Source organism: Jaculus jaculus, chromosome X, assembly GCF_020740685.1.
Source record: "Jaculus jaculus isolate mJacJac1 chromosome X, mJacJac1.mat.Y.cur, whole genome shotgun sequence".
Taxonomy (NCBI): domain Eukaryota; kingdom Metazoa; phylum Chordata; class Mammalia; order Rodentia; family Dipodidae; genus Jaculus; species Jaculus jaculus.
In genome coordinates, this window is record NC_059125.1 from 75,306,948 (window position 1) to 75,329,469 (window position 22,522).

The 22,522-nt window shown below is 38.8% G+C and overlaps 1 protein-coding gene and 1 pseudogene across 1 annotated transcript in view; one reads left to right on the forward strand and one right to left on the reverse strand.

Annotated features, from left to right (window-relative positions):
• Apool (apolipoprotein O like) overlaps positions 1 to 22,522 on the forward strand; it is a 72,689-nt gene that overhangs the window by 40,593 nt on the left and 9,574 nt on the right. The window contains exons 5-8 of the mRNA XM_004669601.3: positions 352 to 450; positions 3,972 to 4,063; positions 18,794 to 18,907; positions 19,563 to 19,680. Coding sequence (XP_004669658.1) covers positions 352 to 450; positions 3,972 to 4,063; positions 18,794 to 18,907; positions 19,563 to 19,680 — 423 coding nt within the window. The remainder of the gene's footprint in view (positions 1 to 351; positions 451 to 3,971; positions 4,064 to 18,793; positions 18,908 to 19,562; positions 19,681 to 22,522) is intronic.
• Positions 4,328 to 4,421, reverse strand: LOC123456902 (annotated as a pseudogene).

Below are 22,522 nucleotides of genomic sequence, written 5' to 3' on the forward strand. Positions count from 1 at the left end.
ATAAAGCCAGATGCATAAAGTGGTGCATGCATCTGGAGTACATTTGCAGTAGCTGGAGGCCCTAGGATGCCCATTATTTCTGTCGCAAACTGCTACCTCTCTCTGCTTGCAAATAAATAAATATTTTTTGAAGAAATATATTAAATCAACTATGGAAGATTTTATTTAGTAATGAGTAACTATTGTAATAAACGTTTTAGGTTGCTGTTCACAACTTCATTTTGTATAGCTTTATTGAAAAATGTTAAAATCATCTCCTGTCATTTTGTACTATAAACAAGCTAATTTCCAGACTTTCTACAGAAGGTCCAATTATAGTCATTCATTTATATTAATTTTAACTATTTTGAGATGCATATGTCTATCTGAAGAATCCTCCTCAAGATTTTCTTCCCAAAATGGGAGTGATTACAGCTTCAGGATTGGCAGGTTTGATTTCTGCAAGGAAAGGTAAGTTTGTGAAAAATATTCCTTCTTTTAATGATGTTATATTAATTTCTGAATTGTACTTTCATAGACTTTTATCAAAAACATCAGAATATGTTACCATAAAATGACTTTAGATTCTTTAATATACCATATTTATGTTTATAAAGACTAGGGCTGACCATACCAGCTGTAATCAAGAATAACAAGCAACTGGGCTGGAGAAATGGCTTAGCGGTTAAGCACTCGCCTATGAAGCCTATGGACCCCGGTTCAAGGCTCGGTTCCCCAGGTCCCACGTTAGCCATATGCACAAGGGGGCGCACGCATCTGGAGTTTGTTTGCAGTGGCTGGAAGCCCTGGCGTGCCCATTCTCTCTCTCTCCCTCTATCTGTCTTTCTCTCTGTGTCTGTTGCTCTCAAATAAATAAATAAAAAATGAACAACAACAAAAAAAGAATAACAAGCAACTAAAACTCTAGTATACTTCTGCTGAAAATGCAAAAATAAGTCTGAAAAATAGCTTGGGTTTCTCATAAAGTTAAACACATTTATCAAGTAACCTAAGAATCTCATTCCTGGGTGTTTACCTGCCCTGGAGAAATGCTCTATGCATAAAAGCATATAGCAAGTCTGTTAATAATCACAAAAGGCTGGAAGCCAGTCAGATATTCTTCAAATAGGTAAATGCATAAACAAAATTGTAGTGCATTCTTACAAAGGACTACTATTTAGCAGTGTAAAGGGTTGAGCTATCAACACATGTAACAATGGTAATGTATTTAGCTGAAAAAAGCCATTCTGTACATGGCTCTTAAAATGACAGAACTATAGTGGCAGAGAGCAGATTCCCAGGGGTCAGGAGGGAGGAAAAGCAATAACTACAAAAGGATAATATAATGTGGGGAATTTTAGAAAAAATTTAGCTGTACTGTATACTGACTGTAGTAGTAATGTGACACTAATATATATACACACACATGTATATATGTGTGTTTTATATTTGTTAATATTGATAGAAATGTATGTATCTATTATGTGAATATTTTAAAATAAAGTATTAAAAATATGTTCCTATTAAAATTATGATTGGCCTTTTTATCTTCTAGACAATTTTAATAATCTCACACTACCACAAATGTAATTGAGAGTTTTATGCGAATGTTAATGTGTATACTAACCATTTGAAAGCTAGTTTTAATAATTATACCACTTATCTACAACAAGCTAGGTTAAGGATTTGAAGCAGACATGCCACTGTCTCATTAAAATATGGGGTACTTTTAGTTTTATCCTGACCAAGGTAGTTAAAATTGGCATTATCCGGCTGAAGCTTGAGTTTGTGAAAGTAGATAACTCACTTTGCTACATTCAATGTGAAATCTGATATATTTTCTTCACTAGCCATTTTTGCACCATGGGTATCTACTTACTTTGCCCATTCTTCCCACTATTTTACTCATTTGGAGGGTCAAATCCATAAAACAACTACCAGGTTTGTTGACAAGCTCCAAATCAGTTTGTAGTCACAGCAATGCAGTGAAAGGATATAAGGTAAAGGCAACAAAGGGAAAAACACTTAGAGAAAAGTTTATAGGAAATTGGGTATAAACTTTTAGTCTTTCCCCAGTGATTTACATAGAATGTGCTTAATTTCTCTAGTAACATGTTGAGTCAATATAAGATGTTTTCAACAAGAGGTGATTGACACCTGGAGTCAGAAGAGTGGCCCGGGTTTAATTGGGGGCCATTCATATAAACACTATATGTCTAGCATGTACCAAAACTCCAGGTTTTCAGGAGATTAGGCAGTGCACCATAGATAGTCTACATTATTTGTAATTTATTTGAATGATAAGATTCGGCATTAACTCATTGTTAACTCATAAACTCATTGTTTAGTGCATGTTTTATACATATAGGCGTGTGGTTAAATTTTCAGATGCTACTATTCTTACTAGTAAGCCTTTCAAATGACATCAGTCTTGAACATGATTTGTGAACTCTGTCTCTTTTATGCCATTAAACAACCCTATTATTATAAGCATATGGTGATTTTTTAACTTTCTTCTATTTCCATGTCATTTATTTATGCTGAGAGACTTTCAGCTTCTCTCTTATATTCAAAAAATATATTGGGTTACTGGGTACTAGTCACCCAACTGTCCTATACAGAGCACTAGGACTTAAATGTTCCTGTATTTTTTCTTGGTGTTCTTTATCTCATCTTCTTCTGTCTCCTCCTTTGTCCACATTACTTAGAAGCTCATAATCTGTCTTTCTCAAATAAATTAAATCATATTAAACATTAATAAAGAATACAAGTACTTCATCCGGTTAAAACAAATTGGCCAGTTGCTCAGTCATATTCAGAGTCCAAGATAATTAAACAGGCACTGATGCTACATCTCATTTTGACCCAGTAGTGTAGTGGAACTAAGCTTTAGCTAAGAATGGTTGATTTCCATCTGTTGTCCAGCCAGTGTCCCTAAGGTCCCATGGAAGTGTTTTTAAGAGGTGGTGTAAGGATAAAAGGAAAGCCATTGCAGATAACACTTGCTACTGAATTTTCTAAACTCGAGTTAATGAGAGCAAATTAAAGTAGACAGGTTTATAGTGAGGAACCTACTTAATTCCTAGTGAGATTTTCATAGGAAGTGTTTGAAAAGATTTTGCTGTCAAAAAGATATGAAAATGACTCTTAGATCCTTGGTTAAGACACTTTTGAAAATGAATTAATCATGTCGAGCTGATTACAATTAGTATTACTTCAGTATTCTAAATCAGTGACATGAAGGAGCTATCTACCTTTCGAAGTTCCTAGCTGATGGCTAGTTGGGCCCTTCACCTTTGTAAGTACTTAATCAAAATGAGCATATAAAATAGAGTTCATTTACTTTAATATGGTGTTGCAAACATAGTAGTTGATTAATTCTGTGATAATCCTTCATTAGATTTTTTTTAATTAATTAGAATTTTAAGTTTCTTAGGACATGGAAAAAGTACCTGCCTTTAAATGATGATGATCACCAATTTCTTTTGTGTAGGTAATTATCAGTATTGGATTGAAGACATTTTTCTTTTTTTTTTAAATATTTTTTGTTCATTTTTTATTTATTTATTTGAGAGTGACAGACACAGGGAGAAAGACAGATAGAGGGAGAGAGAATGGGCGCGCCAGGGCCTCCAGCCACTGCAAACGAACTCCAGATGCATGCGCCCCCTTGTGCATCTGGCTAACGTGGGACCTGGGGAACCGAGCCTCGAATCGGGGTCCTTAGGCTTCATAGGCAAGCGCTTAACCGCTAGGCCATCTCTCCAGCCCAGAAGACATTTTTCTTAAATTGTACATGACAGCGAAGGCACATTAACTGAATTGAGATCCTGGAGGGAATTTTAGGTACCATCTTGATTGGTATTATTACCTGAAGAGTAATTTAACAGAAAGTTATTGTTTAAAGGGAAGAGAAGAAAACATTACAGTATAAAAGTATCAAAGCTCTGGTATCATCTATTTAGAGTAAATAATTTGTTTGATTTTCATAGGTTCTAGGTTTAAGAAGATAACTTATCCACTAGGACTGGCAACACTAGGAGCAACTGTCTGCTACCCAGCTCAGTCAGTGATAATTGCAAAGGTAAGTTCTTTGTACGAACATCATTTCAATATTTGTTCAAACCCTAACTGTGACAATATTTAAATGTTACAATAACCTATATAATTTAATTTTCAGAAACATATAGTTGGTGTCAATTATTAAGCTTCCAAAATCACGTTAGTATCTCAGCTTGGATAATGTCATTCTCAACTATGTGATCATAAATAGGATTCGTGATTCAACAACATAAATACAGGTTCAGGATCAAGTTCAGAGACAATGAACTCGAAGAATTTATGGGAGAAATACTGCTATATTATTTCATGAATTTGCATGTCATCCTTGCACAGGGTCCGTGTTAATCTTCTCTGCATTGTTCCAACTTTATTTTATTTTATTTTTATTATTTATTTTTACTTACTTGAGAGAGAGAGAAGGGAAAGAATCAGTGTCCTATGGCCTCTAGACACTGCAAATAAACTCCAGACACATGCACCACCTTGTGCATCTGGCTTACGTGGGTCCTGGGGAATGGAACCTGGAGCCTCGTGCTTTGCAGGCAAGTGCCTTAACTGATAAACCATCTTTCCGGCACTGGTTCCAATTTTAGTATATGTGCTACCAAAGCAAGCACAGTTCCATTGTTGGCCTATGTACAATTCATTTTATTTATTTATTTATTTATTTGAGAGAGAGATAGAATGAATGAACATGCCAGGGTCTCAAGCCACTGCAAAGGAACTCTATATGCATGTGCCACCATGTGCATCTGATTAATGTGGATTCTGGGGAATCATATCTGGATCCTTAGGCTTTGCAGACAAGATCCATAACCACTAAACCAGCCCTAATTCTTTTTTCTTTTTGTTTTTTTTTTTTTTTTTTTTTTTTTGGTTTTTCGATGTAGGGTCTCACTTTAGCCCAAGCTGACCTGGAATTCACTATGGAGTCTCAGGGTGGCCTTGAACTCATGACAATCTTCCTACCTCTGCCTCCTGAGTGCTGGGATTAAAGGTGTGTGCCACCACACCCAGCTTCTAATTCATTTTTTAAATAATAGAAAAGTACATGTGCTGGTTATTTTTCCATTTGAAAGTTTAGCATAATAGAAGAAAGAAACAATCAATAGATTAAAAAGACTTCTGGTGTTAAATAAATATACTATACAGATACACATATGCAAACTGAATTTTGAAAACCTATGAAATCAAGAAACACCCCTCAAAACTTCTCACTGGAGTTGTTTTGAGATTTTCATGTAAGCTTATCTACAAATCTCAAGATACCAATTTTCCTACTATTTTGAACAGTTTTTGTTGATTTTTTTTTCTTGGTTTAGTAATAGGGAGTGATCCCAGAACCTCATACATGATGCCAATCAAGCACTAAGCTGTATCCATAGTCATATGTTTAGCATGCATTTAGATTGAGAATCAAGCCTGTGTGATAAAAGGTTTTCTTCCTTTTCTTCTACCCTGAATTATCAACATTTAACATTTCCATTCACACTTTAAATAGTGTGTAGTAATACCAAAGGATGTTCTATACTTGGTGTTGCCATTGCTATGTGCTTTTCAAATGTAGATAGAATTTCCCATTTAATATTTTGTGAGTGTCAAGGATATTGCACGCTATGTAGTTTGTAATGTGGACAAACTATGAAAGCTTATAACAAAGGAAGAGGACACTATTCATTAGATATACTTGAGATAATTGCTTGATAAAATGATGAATTTATTTTGAAAGACACCTGTCTGAGAATTTACATGGGAAATACCCACTTAAATTAATATGCTGAAAGAAAACTTGACACTCAATTAAACATTTGTATTTTGAGTTTGCTGATAAGCAAACCATGGTCTAGTCAAATGTCACAGTGACTGACATGTCCAACACTCACTCAGCTTCAAGTGTCCTGCTTCTGTGTCCATTTCTGTTCCATTGGATGGTGCTGCCACTGATTGTACTTCTTTTCTTTACAATATTTGAATGTGTTATTTATTTATTTTGGTAAAAGTGAGGCTAACTTTTCCTTGAATACTAGCATTAGAGGAAAGTTTAGAAGAAACATTATCACTCAGTATGCTTCCATCTATAAAAACACCACTGTCAATATTTGATAGAGAGGCTGGGGAGACAATGGCACTTTAGTTAAAGGTTTTTGCCTATAAAGCCTGCCAGCCCCAGTTCAGTTCCCCCGCTATCTATGTAAAGCAGGACCCCAAAAGTGGTACAAGTGTCTGGTGTTCTGTTTACATTGGGAAGAAGCCTTGGTACACACACACACACACACACACACACACACACACACACACAAGCAATTTGATAGAATATTCTTCTAGCCATATTTTCATGCTTACAGATATATAGAAAAACTGTGGTAGGTGAATATGAAGATAAGAACTAGATCATCAGCCTGGAATAGTGGCACTGTCCTTTAATCCCAGCACTAGGGAGGCAGAGTTAGTAGGATCACCTTGTGTTTGAGGCCAGCCTAAGAGTACATAGTGAATTCCAGGTCAGCCTGGGCTAGAGTAAGAATCTACTTTGTAAAAACAAAACAAATAAAGAACTAGATCATAATATATGCTTTTTAAATTAAGAAAATATGTTATCAAATTTAATTTTACTTTAAAGGAATAACTAACATTTGTTGAACTTTAATATTAATTTATAAAAAACTTACTTTAAGGAAAATAATGGTTATTGCTTAAATTCCCACAGATGAAACCCTTGCTTTGACTAATAGTATTATTATAGGCAATGTTTGCCAGATTAAAATATATAAAGGGAAACCATGGTTTAATGTAAGATCCATAATGGACTTCAGAGAGTCAAATATCCCCATTTCATCTAAAACTATGTAAAAATTGTGTGTATATAGTGAAAGTCTGCTTATATGCTTATATGACATTATATGGACAGTACCTTAACAACTAATTGAAAATTTAAAGCAGGATATATATATATATATAGTTTAAATTAAAGCATAAATATTCAACTTTCTCTTTGAAAGGGAAGCTTTTATTTTGTATGTATGTGTGCACATGTGTGTACATGTATGTGGAGGCCAGACGCTTTACATGGAGTATTGGTTTCTTTGTTGAAGATCTTTAGCGTTTTTCCTATAGTAAGGTGTGTGTGTGTGTCTCTCTGTGTGTAGCATCTTTGACATTTTCCTATTTAGATTTTTTATTTTTTGTTTTTATGTGGTAGGGTCTCTCTCTAGGCCAGGCTGACTTGGAATTCACTATGTATCTCAGGGTGGCCTCAAACTCAGCAATCCTCCTATCTCTGCCTCCTGAGTGCTGACATTCAAGGTGTGCAACACCATGCATGGCTAGCTTTCTTTTAAAAACAGAATACTGTAAAACTTTTTCTTTTGAAAATAATGTGATTGTAGATCCCTGCATATTTTCTTTATGTCTTTCACCCTCATATTGTTTTTACTAACTTCTAACATTGCAGCAATTATATTTTACCCATTCAGTTTTGAATCTTTACAAATATTTTAAGTAATTTTCCTAGAAACAATAATTATTTTCACTCTCACATTTTTTCCATACTACATTACATTTAAATTGTTTAGTTACAGATAAAATTAATGTAGCAACTTTAGAAAAAGACCACTTATTGATGGTAATGAGACAAGTCAACTTGTAAAATTCTATCAGATTAAGCAAAATAAGCCAAACTCAGACAAATGGAACATCTATGTTTTCTCTGATTTGTTGATCTTAAGTTGTGAATAGATAAATATATAAATATATTTAATTATTTTGTGCTTATCACAGTCTATCTAATACATGTATCAACACTGTTGCAGTGAGGTTCACATTGCTGGCTGAAAGCACCTGACCAAGACCAGCTTGTGGGAAGAAAAGCAGTTATCTTGGCTTACATACTTGAAGGAAAGCTCTATGATGACAAGGGTAAACAATAGCATGAGCAGAAAGTGGACATCACCTCCTGGCCAATATCAGATAGACAACATCAACAGAAGAAAATGTCCCAAAGTTACATTAAATATGTATCTGTATACAAGTCATAGGGATAGGTATACAATAATGACAATGTGTCAGAATAATATGCTCTTAAAGAAAGGATATATTATTCAAGAAATGTGCTAGGGGCTGGAGAAAGGGCTTAGTAGTTAAGGCAATTACCTGCAAAGCCTAAGGATCCAGGTTTGATTATCCAGGTCTCACATAAGTTAGATGCACAAGGTTGTACATACATCTGGAGTTGGTATGCAATGGCCAGAAGCTCTGGTGTGTCAATTTTCATTCTTTCTCTCTCTCCCTCCCTCCCTCTCTCTGTCTCTAATAAATAAATTAAAAAAAATAAAAAGAAAAATGTTGGGATAATTGTTTGTTTAGAAAAATACTTACAGTCCTCACCAACTATCAAGCAGAATTTCCAGATGGAATATAGATCTAATCTTAAAATCAAATGCTATTTAAAACATGAGAAGAAACAAGAGGGACATGAGGATGATTTTGAAATAAGATAGGTCTTAAGTATACCACAATCTTGAAACCATCAAAGAAAAATTGACATATTGGGATACATCATGATAATTTGTATATCACAACAAATAATATACAAAGTTAATGGATAAATGAAAAAATGGGGAAAGTACTTTTATACAACCAAGGACTAGCATCCTCAAGGGATTAAGAGCTCCTTCAAATCAATAATAGATGGATGTCCTCTAGAAAAGTAGAAAAAGAATATAAATTGACAACCTACAAAATAAGATACATAAATGTCCTAGCACATGAAAGATACAACAGTTTTGACAGCAAATACATAAATGTGAAATTGCTTGATCATTTACATTTTAGTATTGGGGGATTTTGTTTTACAGAGTCGTGGATGAATCCCTTGGCTTTATTATGCTTTGCAAGTGCTGTTTGATTGAACTTCAGCCCCTGCCATATACACTCTTTTCTAGCTTTTCAACTTCAGAAAGTCTTAAAAGATTTATAAATCTACTGCTGGTAAATATGTTAGGAAAGTAGATATATGATCTTATTAAAAGTATAAATTGTTGTAGTATATTGCTAACTTTCTGAAGGGAAATGTTGTAATACAAAAACTGAAATTTCATTTATAGGAATTTATCCTGAGAAAATATAATTTTGAATGGTCCCAGTTGTATGTTTAAGGAATGTATACTGATGTTAATATCAACATTACTCATGCTAGTTCCCTAGTCAAAAAAGGCAAACAGGGCTGGGGAGATGGCTTAGCAATTAAGGTGCTTGCCTACAAAGCCTAAAGATTCATGTTCTACTCTCCAGTTCCCACATAAGCCAGACACAGTGATGCAAGCACATAGGTCACACATGTGCACAAGGGGGTGCATGTCTGGAGTTCAGTTGCAATGTCTAGAGGCCCTAGAGTGCCAATTCTCTTTCCCTCCCCTCTCTCTCATAAAAAGGCAAACAATCCATAGGTACATCAATATGGGGTTTGTTTAAACTATTGTATTGGTTTTATTCCAGTAATAAGGATTGAACCTAGGGCTTCATGTATGCTTAGGCAAGCAGTTTTTCACTGAGCTATATCCACAGGCTTCTGCAGATTTTTTTTTTGTTCATTTTTTATTTATTTATTTGAGAGCGACAGACACAGAGAGAAAGACAGATAGAGGGAGAGAGAGAGAATGGGCGCGCCAGGGCTTCCACCCACTGCAAACGAACTCCAGACGCGTGCGCCCCCTTGTGCATCTGGCTAACGTGGGACCTGGGGAACCGAGCCTCGAACCGGGGTCCTTAGGCTTCACAGGCAAGCACTTAACCGCTAAGCCATCTCTCCAGCCCCAGATTTTTTTTTAAGTGTAGATAAATACTTAGTAAAAGCAACAAAAACTTTTCTGTTTGAAGAACTTAAATTTTGCTTTTAAAAACTCATGTTTGTAGAAAGTATAATCTCAAAAAGTTCCCCAGAAAACATCAGGATTGGGCATCTGTAACCACTGCAAAACATCCTGAGGACAGAGGATGACAAAGGTGGAGTACAGGCTCTGGAGCAATAGACATTCAAGTCCAGCATGATCTCTACCCCAGTTGAACTCCATAAATACATTTCCTTATTGATCAAAACAAAATGAGTATTGGGCATTAGGAAGACTGTTATACAGCAATTTGTTCTGATTTGAAACAGTTTATCCTGGAAGCAAGTTGATTAAGACTCAGAAAGCTTCAAAGCCCATCAGGCTCAGGAAGTAAACAAGGCTGAGGAAGTTCCTGAAACAGACAAGATTCACAAGTCCCCCCCCCCCCCCACACCTTCGTGAGGTTATATAAAGAACAAGAACTAGCGAGAATGACCAGCTGAGCTGAGATGCAGCTTCCATGACTGGTGGCTGCTATTGGGGTGGGCATTTTGGTGATACAATTGCCTTTGAATTATTCTTGTTCCTGTCAGTAGTTCCAATAAACTCACTGGTTTGCCACAAAAATAAACATCAATACCTATTAAATTTAAGCCTGAGAAAAGATGGGAAGAGAGTGAGAAGGAAACATAATCTTGTCGAAGGGAAAATGCTATTAATGGAAGTAATGAAAATTTTAGGAATTCATTCTGGAGTCAGATGTAGTGTGTTTGTAGGTCAGGTTCACTCCCTCCCAGTTTTAAGTTATTTATTTTTTTGTGTGCATGACACTCATACCAGGGTCTTGTTGCTTCAAACAAACTCTAGACACATGAGCAATTTTATATGTCTAGCTTTACGTGGGTACTAGGCCATCAAATCTGGACCTATGGGATTTATGGGCAAACGCCTTTGACAGCTAAGTCATCTCCCCTCTTACTCTACCTCCCCTATTTGATAGGTATCACCTAGAACTCAGGATCTACCATTTGGGACATTACTGGTATGAGCCATCTCCCAAATTTATCTTTCTTCCAGAAATGAATATTATTCTCTGGAGAACTTAGTTGATGCCTTTTCTTTCTCATTAAAAGGAGAAAGACAAATTTAAGCAAAAACACTCATTTTAAAACATCTTTACAATTTTATTTTCTCAGTCAGTTGTTTGTTATCTAAAATAATTCTCCCCATACTTTTGTAAACAGATAATTTTTCACCTAGTATGAAGTCCAATATAATTCATATTGTTGGAAATGACAGGACACAAAATGACAAGTATTGAGATTATTTATTTGTGGAAGCTAGAGAAGTTGAACTTTGGAAAAGCAAATTATTGAATAGTGGTCAAAGACTGGGGACTGAAGTCGATGAGGAGATGTTTATCATACAGTATAAATTTTAGTTACAAGATGAAAATTTTCAGAAGATCTCTATGGAAGGGCAGTTATAATAAATATATGTTGAATACTGGAAATCTGCAGAGAGAATTGAGCTTGTGTTTTTACCACACACACATAAAAGGGAACAATGTGAAGAAATCAATGTACTGATTAGTCTGAGTATAGTCATCATTACAAATCACTACACATATATCACAAACATTACATTGTACACTTAATTTTTTCAAATTGTTTTTGTTTTGTTTTGGTTTGTTTTTTTGAGGTAGGGTCTCACTCTAGTCCAAGCTGACCTGGAATTCACTATGTAGTCTCAGGTTGGCCGTGAACTCACAGCAATCTTCCTACCTCTGCCTCCCGCCCCCAGTGTTAGTGTTGAGGGAATTTCCTGAATGAGACTCAGAGCCATACAGTCAGAGGAGAGGAAGATTTATTCACGCTAGCAGGCTGACACCCAGATCACTCTGTAATGGCATCAGCCATGACCTTAGACAAGAAGGGTTTTTTCTATCTTTTTCTCTACAAGCAAGCAAGATTACAGAAGCATACATGGCATGACTGTGCAGCTACATAGGGTAAATTTCTTGTAATTTCTGTTCTTAATCCAAAACTATCAGTAACTTGCAGCACAGGTAAGGAATTCATCTCTAAGTTCTTTGATTTCCTCCTGTGAAGGCTTGTGGAAGGAAACTTATCTGTCTGTTTTCTGGTCTTTGTGGATATCTTCAGGACTGTTGGGCAGCTCTATAAACCCAGCACAAGTTTTTCTTTTTATTGATATTTTCTGCTAGATCCCACCCTCTTCACCTTCATAAGCCCTTATGACTCTTCTAATGGGATCCTCTGATTACTGCCTCGATCTGATTCCTGATGAACCAAGTCACAGTGTTAATCATGCAGGGGCCAAACAGTAAAGCCGAGAGGACCATAACCCAGGGCCTTACAAACTCCAGGTACTCCGCCAGTAAGACATTCAGCTCTCTCCCACATCTTAATTCTTTCCAGGAGTTGCCTGGCATTCTTCCTTGCTACTCCTGACTGATTTGCATAAAACAACATTCTTCCCCCAGGAAAACACAAATACCCACTTTCTCTCAGATCTTGCCCCCTGAGGTTCTGTAACACAACTGAAGCCAGGGAATATATCTGGTTTTCCAGGGGAACTATACTTTGCTGGACTAGGTTGAGATCCTCTTTAATCTGATTAGTTGACTGTGTTGCACCTGTTGGAGCCCTATGGCAGTTACTCCAGTGGCCACTGTCCCTGTTAAGGCCATGCCCAGGAGGATGGGGAGCAGGACTGGCTTCCTCTTCTGTCTAGAGTGGCTAGACAGGTATTGAGAGACTTCATTTTCTTGGGAATATTTCTAAGTCAGGGGTCAAGATGACTAGGGTGCAATCATCCCCTGGGTAGCAAGTATAAGTACCATCTTGACAGGCAAAATAGGTACCATCTGGGGCTCTAGTCTTGGTACCCAGCCTGGTACAGGTGTTCTTTGCTCCCATACAGTTTGCTCCTCCCAGAGTCTGTACTGAGGGCCCTGTGACACAGGTTCCTCTTTGGTGGCTGGATTGTCTCGGGTCATGTTGCACAGAAATAAGTTGGTAATTCCTACCTCAGTGTAGGTCATCTGGCTAGATCTTAAGTAGATCCAGCAATCTTTCCTGAGTTCTGGGTGTGCTTGCCTTATCAACTCATGGATGGTGTTTGCCAGTTGAAGCATTTTTTCAGGGGCATCTGTAAACCCAGGAGGGTTAACATTCCCCTCATGGGTTCCTGGGTCAGGTTTGGTTGAGGGGCCCAGGGATCCAGTGTGTTAATTCTGCTCACAGGTAGTGACACATTGGCAGGCTTGATGATTAGCCTGAGTGTGACCAGTGGGTTAGCTCCCTGCCAGTGGCTTTTGAGACACCAACCCATCCCAACGTTGCAAGAGCCCCATTGTTGGGGTCTCTTTATACTCAGTTCCCAATTTACTTCATGCCCTTTCCTTAGCTCAGGACAAGCATTTTTACCAGACACTGAGACTCCTTGTCCTTCTATAGGGGCTCCCTTCCAAGCCTCTGGAGTGGCAAAGTTCACACTGTTCCAGTATCTAAGATATGACCAGTATGCCCCCCCGCCCACAGTCCTCAGCATTCCTTGATATGTGCCTATATGCCACATATCCCCAGTCATCTCCTGTGAGTCCATAGTAGTAATTTGGGCAAGGATCCACACTGTAGCACATTTGAACTGTGGTAGAGAGGGTGATCACGTTGGCAGATCCTGCTGAGAAACACCATCTGAAAGAGATGACATAGGGTCCCGAAGAGGGCTGTTGGTCATATTGCTCAGAGTCACTCCATGGCACAGGATCACTTCCCAGACTGGCTTGGGAGTCTTCAGCACCAGTATTAGGGCTGAGTAGAAGTTGTTCAGCCAGTTCAGGTTCAGGAACAGCAGGGTCCTCTGCTACCAGATTCAATTCCTGAGAGCCATCTCCTGGTTGTCTGGACAAGGTGAGCTTCAGTGACTGTTCTGGATGTAGTTCTGGTCTCCACTCCTGGCCCCAGGTCTGTGGCAGCCTTGGAGTGGGTGTGGTGAATCCACAGCCTGACACCTGCAACTCTTAAGGGCTGAGGGAGTGCTCAGTATAACTTGGTATGGCCCCTCTCACTTTGGGTTCAGGCCTCCCCTCACAGGGACCTTGATCCAGACCCAATCTCCTGGGTTCCAGGGGTGAAGGGGACCTTGAGCTATAGAGGGAAGGGGGAAGATTTAAGCATGCAGCTATCTCCTTTGCAGTGTTGACCAGGTCTTTTAGAAACTGCTAGAAGTGGGCTGGTCCATTCTTCCAGAGATCAGCAGAGGAGGACATCCAAACAGGATTTCAAAAGGGGAAAACCCACATTTATGGGGAGTGTAGCACACACTGAATAGCAAAAGTGGCGATATTTCTGGCCAAGTTAAGTGTGTTTCCTGGCAATGTTTAGCCAAGGCAGTTTTCAGAGTTCTGTTCATTTTTTCCACTCTACCTGAGGACTGGCGATGATACTGTGTGTGCAGATCCCAAGCTAGTGCCTTAGAGATTTGCTGGACAGCCTTGCTGACAAAATCAGGACCATTATCTGATCCTACACACTCATTGGGACCCTGAAGTGTGGAATGATTTCTCTGGATAGAGTACAGGAAACCTCCTGGCTTTCTTTGTACGAGTTGGGAAGGCTTCCATCCAGCCTGAGAAAGTGCAGACTATGACCACCAATTATCTGTAGCCCTTACTAGGCTAAATGTACATGAAATCCATTTCCAAATGGTCAAATGAAGAGGATGCCTGCTTATGAGGCACCTGTGGGGCTCGAGGCCCTTCCTTAGGATTGTGCTGTTCACATTGCAGACATGCTTGGCAAGCTTATTTAGCTAGTGTTGACAGTTTTGGGACCACCATGTACCTCTGCAACAGGGCCTGTAGGGCTGTTTTTCCCAGGAGGGTCACTTCATGTGCCTGCTTAACCAAGCCAGGTATTGCACGTTCAGAGACTATGATCATGTTATCTTGGGTGGTCAGCCACCCCTCTGAATTCTCAATTACTCCCTCCTCCTTCTTGGGATGGTATTTGGGCTGCCCCGGGAGGACTGGGAGGGCAAAGCACACCCTTTTCAGTCCCAGAGGAGTGGGATCATGACTCACTGTGTCCAGAAGCACTGCTTGCTTGGTTGTCTGGTCTGAAAGCTGGTTTCCTTGGGTCACTGGTTTCAAATGTGAGCTTGGCAGTGAACTACTGCTATCACCTTGGGATCCCAGACTGCCTCCAGAAGTTGGAGGATTTGGTCATTTTTTTTTTTAAATTTCTTTTCCCCATGAGGTTAATAGTCCCCTCCCCTTTTAGATAGCTTCGTTGGATATGGAGTGTGGCAAAGGCATACCTGATGTTGCAGTCAGATTCACATTGCTACCAGAAATCACCCAACCAAGAGAAGCTTGTGGGGGGAAAAAAGAGAGGCTTATTTAGTTTTAAAGGCTTGAGGGGGAAGCTCCATGATGGTAGGGAAAACGGTGGCATGAGCAGATGGTGGACATCACCCCCTGGCCAACATCAGGTGGACAACAGGAACAGGAGAGTGTAGCACACACTGGCAAGAGGAAGCTGACTATAATACCGATAAGCCTTCCCCCAAAAGACACACTGCCTCCAGGAGGCTTTAATTCCCAATTGCCATCAGCTTGGGAACCTAGCATTCGGAATACCTTAGTTAATGGGGAACACACGAATCAAACTGTCACACCTGAAGTCAGTATAGCTGTTAGCTCACTTCTGTTCTGCAAGCAGGAGGGCTCTGGTGAGTGCGTGCAACTCAGTCTTTTGAGCTGACAATCATTAGGGAGTCTCCCTCCTCCAAGATCTCATTAGCAGTAACTACTACATAACCTGTGCAGTATCCCCCACCCTTGTAAACTTTGGCTCCCATCAGTGAAGAGTTCTAAATGTGTGTTAGGGAGTGGTTCATCTTTCAAATCAGGCCTGGAAGAAAATATTTCTTCCAATATCTCTTCACGAGAATGAAGAGGCTCCCCTTCTACTTCTGGTAGGTAAATTGCTGGATTGAAGATTCACACTGCCTCAATCTGTACTTGGGGATTTTCTCCGAGCATAACCTGGTATTGGGCCACCTGTTCTCTGTCATCCAGCGGCTTGCTGATCCATTGAGTAGGGAAGTGATGTGGTGGGGGATTCTGAATGTAATAGGCTGCCCCATTGGTATGAGGGATTCCATCCCCTCTTTGGTGTTGGTGTCCCATTTTGGGTGTTCATTTGGGAGGACAGTGTCTGCAAATCATTCTGGGTTTGCAGCATCGTGGGGAGCCTTATTAATCAACCAGGGTCAGGTGTCTTGATAAATGCATCTTCTCTTATCTGATGTAAAGAAGGAGCATAAAAGCTGGGGACAGTCATCCTAGGTTGGCTGGTGATTATGCATGATAGTGGCCAAAAGATCTGTCATGGCATGGTAATGCCAGTTCAGGAGGCCAGTGGTGGTGAAGGGCTGATGAGCATAATGTATTGGGCCAGTCCCATAAATTCCATCTGATCTGGGGAGGGGCTGGGCTGGGACTTGTCACAGCGGATAGAGGGGCACTGGTTCCCCCTCAGGTTGTCAGGCAGCCTGAGTTTGGGGATCTTCCCCACTTCTCAGCTGGAAGGAGTGTTGCTGGCGAGGGCCTCAACTGGAGAGGCTGCTGGAGAAAGACCCTAAGCTGGATGGGCTACTGTTGGCAGGAAGGAAAACCCTGGCTCTCTTTCTGCAGCAGGGCTGGATAAATACAAGTCCCAGACTGGTTGCAGTGGGCAAGGGATTCACAGATGGGAGATTCCAGGGAGGTTGTGTCCTGTTCAGGGGCCTGATGGATCAGGGGTTTCTCTTCTGGTTTGGTGGTTCTTGCGGCCAGCACTGCAGCTGAATTTCTTTGTACATGGAAGCGCAGCCAGTCAGGTGGGCACAAAACCAGAACATGCCAGTAGTCAATATAGGGAAATTGATCCAGATAGCCTGATCGCCAGTGTAAACTTCTTTCACTGGCTAGATGGCAGCCAGGTCTAGGATGCCCTCTAGTGGTCACTCCACACCAAAGGATGACCAGTCAACTTCACAGTAGATCTTTAACAGTGATGATTTTAGCAACCATTATTTCCAGAATATAGTCCCTTAAATTTTTCTACCATAGTCTGGAGCACTGCCCTATGCTTCAACTAGAAAGCAACCACTTTAATATGCCTAAGTTGTATTTGGTTTGTGCACAGGGAAGGATAGAAGGTATGGAGACTCTCCCTCATTCAGATGCCCACCTGGCCAGCCACCTTTCAGTGACTTAAGGGGTCTTACCAATGAGTGCCATGAGTATAAACCCCATGCCTAATCAGAGCTCCCTACTGTGGGGAGATGAATGTCCGTTTAGGTGAGACAACCCCTACCACAGGTTAGGGCCCACTCACACTCCATTGCTTCAGGGTTGTGGAGCCATTCACATTCACTCTTGCAACCATGCTAAGCCATTCAGAGTTCCTGTTTAGACTCATTAATCCTGATCTAGCTCGATAATAAGACCGCAGCAACATCAGTCTGCCTGGCGGAAAGAGGGCAGTCACCTCGGAACCCCATTGAGGCTCAGGGATTCCTCTTATGGGGATCAGTCTGCACTGACTCCTTCCTGTACTACCTTTCCCAGGTTTCCTACCTGGTCCTGTCAGCTGCTCCTGGATTGTCGTTCCACTCCTCTTCTGGGGTGCCTTGATCCAGGGCTCAGCAGTCCTCCTCCCAGCCTCCTGGTAGGAGACCCTGGAATCACATCTGGGTTGTGCACTTCTTAGTCCCAGTGGCTATAGTGGTCTGCAAAGCCCAGGAGCAGTGGCCTCTTCTACCCAGAAGTCTGATCTCACAGAGGCTTCCAAAAGATATTGCAGGAATTTCCTGAGTGAAACTCTAGAGCCATGCAGACAGAGGAGAGGAAGTCTTATACACACTGGCAGGCTGACACCTTGATCACTGTAATGGCATCAGCCCTGAGATTAGGCAAGAGGGGCTTTTTATATCTATCTTCCTACAAGGAAGCAAGGTTACAGAAGCATAAATGGCATGACCATGCAGCTACATATTTTAAATTTCTTGTAACTTCTGTTCTTAGCCCAAAACTAACAGTAACTAGGGCAGCGTGGGCAGAGAACTTATCTCTATGTTCTTTGGTCTCCCCTGTGAAGGCTTGTGGAAGAAAGCTTATCTATCTGTTCTCTGGTCTTTGAAGGTAACTTCAGGACTGTTGGGGGTAATCCAGCACAAATTTTCCATTATTGCTATTTTCTTTCTTTTTTTAAATGGGCACAACAGGGCCTTCAGCCACTGCAAATGAACTCCAGACACATGTGCCTCTTTGTGCATCTGGCTTACGTTGGTCCTGGGGCATTGAACAGTGGTTCTTAGGCTTCACAGGCAAATGCCTTAACTGCTAAACCATTTTCCCAAACCCTCCTTTATTGCTGTTTTCTGCCAGACTAGGACTAAAGGTGTGTGCCACCATGCCCAGCTTTGTTGTACACTTTAAATAAATATAATTTTTATTTATCCGTTATGTAGCAATAAAACTAGAAAATATTTTAAAATTATATAAAAAGGGCTAGGGTTTGGTCTGGTAATCTAGTGCTTTTCCGCATATACATGATCTTGGGTTCTATACCCAGCATCACAAAGATGAATTTTAAATAAATAGAAATAATTTTAAATTGACATGGTACAGTATGAGTAAAATGTCATATTCATTAGCCTTTTACATGAGGCAAGCAGTTGTTCATTTATGTATTGGGGAATGCTGTTCTGTGTTATGTGAACTAGATGCTGATATTGTTACCTTTGATTATGACTTGGTTTTTAATATAACATACCCATTAAAAATTTTAAAGTGTTTCTTAACAGTTTAAAAATTACATGTTACTTGACTCACTTTTTATTTGAATTAGGTAACTGGCAAAAAGGCATTTGCTATAAGCCATCAAATTTTTGAAGCACTTAAATCATCATGGACCAAAAGTCAAAAAAAAGAATCACTCCTTGAACCTAAAGAAAAATCTAAGGTATAGTTTAAATGAATGAGAATGGTGTACATTGAGACTTCTATTTAGGGGATAGCAATCGAGTTGTAGTGGGAATACTGGTTAGAAGCAATAGATAAAATGAGAATAATGAAAGAATCATAATACCCTCACATATTATAATTTTATGGTATTGCATTCTGCTTCTTTAAATGTTACTGAATCTTTTAAAAATATTTTACTTACTTGAGAGAGAGGGAGAAAGAGGTAGAGAGAATGGACATGCCAGGGCCTCTAATTACTGCAAGTGAGCTTCAGATGCATGTGCCACCTTATGCATCTATCTATACAGGTGTACTGGAGAATTGAACTTGGGTCCTTTGGCTTTGCAGGCAAGTGCCTTAGCCACTAAGCCATCGCTCTAGCCCAGTATTGTACAATTTTTTAATTAATTTTGTTTTAGATTGTGTGAGAGAGTAGCAGAGAGAGAGTGGGAGAGAATTGGCATGCCAGGGCCTCAACTACTGAAATCGAACTCCAGACTCATGCCACCTGGTGGGCATGTGTGACCTTTGGCTTGCCTCACTTTTGTGCATATGGCTTATGTGGGATCTGGAGAATTGAACATGGGTACTTAGGTTTTGCAGGCAAGCACCTTAACGACTAAGCCATCTCAAAAATCTATTTTGGCAAACAGGTAGGAAGCACTAATGAAGTAGAAATACCTGGAAAAGCAACTCATGTTCTGAAATATTCAGTGCTTTCACCACCAAAACTCACCTCTGAAACAAAGACCAAATCAGAATCCACCTCAGGTTTGTTTGCAATGATTCAATTTTGTTTACTTTCTTTTATTAGACTTTTCAGGACATTTTAATTGATGCTATGAACTTACATTTTTTCATAAGTTTTTTTTTTCTCTTTCTTATATATGTACTTTGAATTCCTTTTCAGGTTATGCAGGGCTTAGGTACCTGGGATACTTTTTTAAAATCACCATGTATTTAATAGTACAAATCTTTGTGAGGGGTATATAATACTGCTAGTTTGATTGAGCGAAACATTTAATATTACTTTATATATGTCAGCTATTTATCAGGAATAGGAAAGTACCTTTCTAGATACTATCAACATATAGGCATGAGTCTTCTCTACATAAAAAAATAACAGCCCCTATTTCTAATAATGTTTACCTGTCAGTCTGCCATCAATCTTAGTTTCCACCATCTGTAGTTTTATTAAATTTAGGTGCCAAGAACTTCAGCATCAAACAGCTGATGTAACATCAACTGTAATATTTGTGACTTTACTAGTATTCAATATTAATTAATGTTTAATGTGACCAAATAGCAACACTGATAATTTGTAGGCAAATCACAACATGATTTAACTTTGATAAAAAAGAATGTAGCAAAATTTTCCATACCATCTTGGAAGCTTGCTCACATAACTCTAGCAGTATAGATATAATATATAGTATAATATAGCATAGATTTGTCTTTCTGTACAATGTGAATGATTCAACCCAATAAGCTACCTTATTGCAAAGGAAAGCTAAGCAACAAAAAAAGGTTAGAATGGGAATTGTATTGTTATCTACCCTTTATCAAGCATATTCTATGATGCCAAGTTTAGGAGTATATTGTTATTTAATACACAGTAAAACACAAAACAGCAAAAATAATTTGATGTATGTCTGGGTATTTCCATTTCATGATAAAAAGCTCAGGAAACTTAAGCAATTTTTGCACCTGGCACATGGATATTGGAGAATCAAACCCAGGCTTTTTAAGCAAGTGCCTTTAACCACCTGTCCATCCCATCTTAAAAAGCTTGCTCTAAATCATGTGGTTGTTAGTAGCAGGACTGTATTATAGCCTGGAGAACAAAAAAATGTGATAAAGTAGAAATGATAGCATTATAATGATTGCAGCATTGAGATTCAAGGAGAGTGGCATGACAGCTTAATCCTTTTGTAGGAGGTGGCCTTGTATTGTGATGCTCAAGAGGTAAAGAAATTTTCAAGAGGAAAGATATCCTTAATTCCTCAGGTGAACATGTTATGAAAATTCTAAAAGAATAAAAAGTCACATTACCTAGGTTGATTCTTTCTAAACCAGAAGAATCTATATGTTCATATGATAATTACTTGAGTTTTCCTCCCAAATTTATAGCCCCGGGAATTATAAATCTGAATCTCTAGAGATGAGAATTATAGCCAAATAGATTACAGAAAAATTCCACAGGGAATATTATAGTATATTTCTGTAGTTAATAAGCTCTCACCTAAACCATGGGTGAAAAGAATTCTTGAAGTCATTTATGAATTTGTAAGGCATGCATATCTAAATGGCCTTTGCAGTCCACATCATTTGAGGGAGACTCTGGATAAGAATATAAATTTAAAAAGTCAATAGATGTTCAATAGGACTTAGTAAATTTATGTATACTGTTAAGCAAACTTGGCACTTAGGGACTTAAAAAGTTATCACATGCCCACTAATATGTATGCTTGGTAAAGAAAACTGTTTCTAAGCACTTCACTTGTACTGAGCAATAACTGCCACTAGGTGGGAGTAAAGATTTATGAAAATTTGGCAATGTTGTCAAACTAAAAAATAAAATATGTAGTAATACATGATCTTATTAAATGTGTTAAATTAAATTATCTAACAATATATTTTAAGATGTAATTTCTAAATAGTGACAAATATAAATATTTTAAGATAACCTGTCACTGTAAGTTACTCAAAAATCTGTTGGTTATAAAAATGTAAGAAGCTGGGCGTGATGGTACACGCCTTTAATCCCAGTGCTCTGGAGGCAGAGGTAGGAGGATCACTGTGAGTTTGAGGCCACCCTGAGACTACATAGTTAATTCCAGGTCAGCCTGAGCCAGAGTGAGACCTTATCTCAACAAACAAAAATAAACAAAAAAATAAGGTTCTCCTAATATTATTATGATTTGTTGCCTGCACTAATTATTGAATAACATGTCTATATTTTAGTGAAGCAAAGACAGATTTTCCTCATCCCATGTAACATAATCACATGCACCCTGTCATAGACCTCCAACAGTATCTTGGGTTAAGAGTCCTGTGTTCTTAAAAAAACTATATCACTATAATCTGTGGTACTTATGACCTGGTTAGGATTTTTATATATATTTGATGAAAATGTTATATATAACTATGTCACACTTTATAAAGTAGAAAATGTTTCTGTAAAAATAGGTGTAAGAAAATCAGTTTTTAAAATTTATTTTCTCTTCTTTGTTTTCATTATAAAACTAACATTATTTTTTTTGTTTTTATTTGTTTTTTATTAACTACTTCTGTGATTATAAGCAATATTCCATGGTAATGCCCTTCCTGTCCCCACTTTCCCCTTTGAAACTTCATTATCCATCATATCCCCTCCCCTTCTAAATCAGTCTGTCTTTCATTTTGATGTCATGATTGTTTTCCTCCTATTATTATGGTCTTGTGTATATGGAATATGGATATTCAGGTCATTTTGTGTCTGGGGGGGCATGTTGTAAGGAGTTCTACCCTTCCTTTGGCTCTTACATTCTTTCCGCCACGTCTTCCACAATGGACCCTGAGCCTTGGAAGGTGTGATAGAGATATTGCAGTGCTGAGCACTCCTCTGTCATTT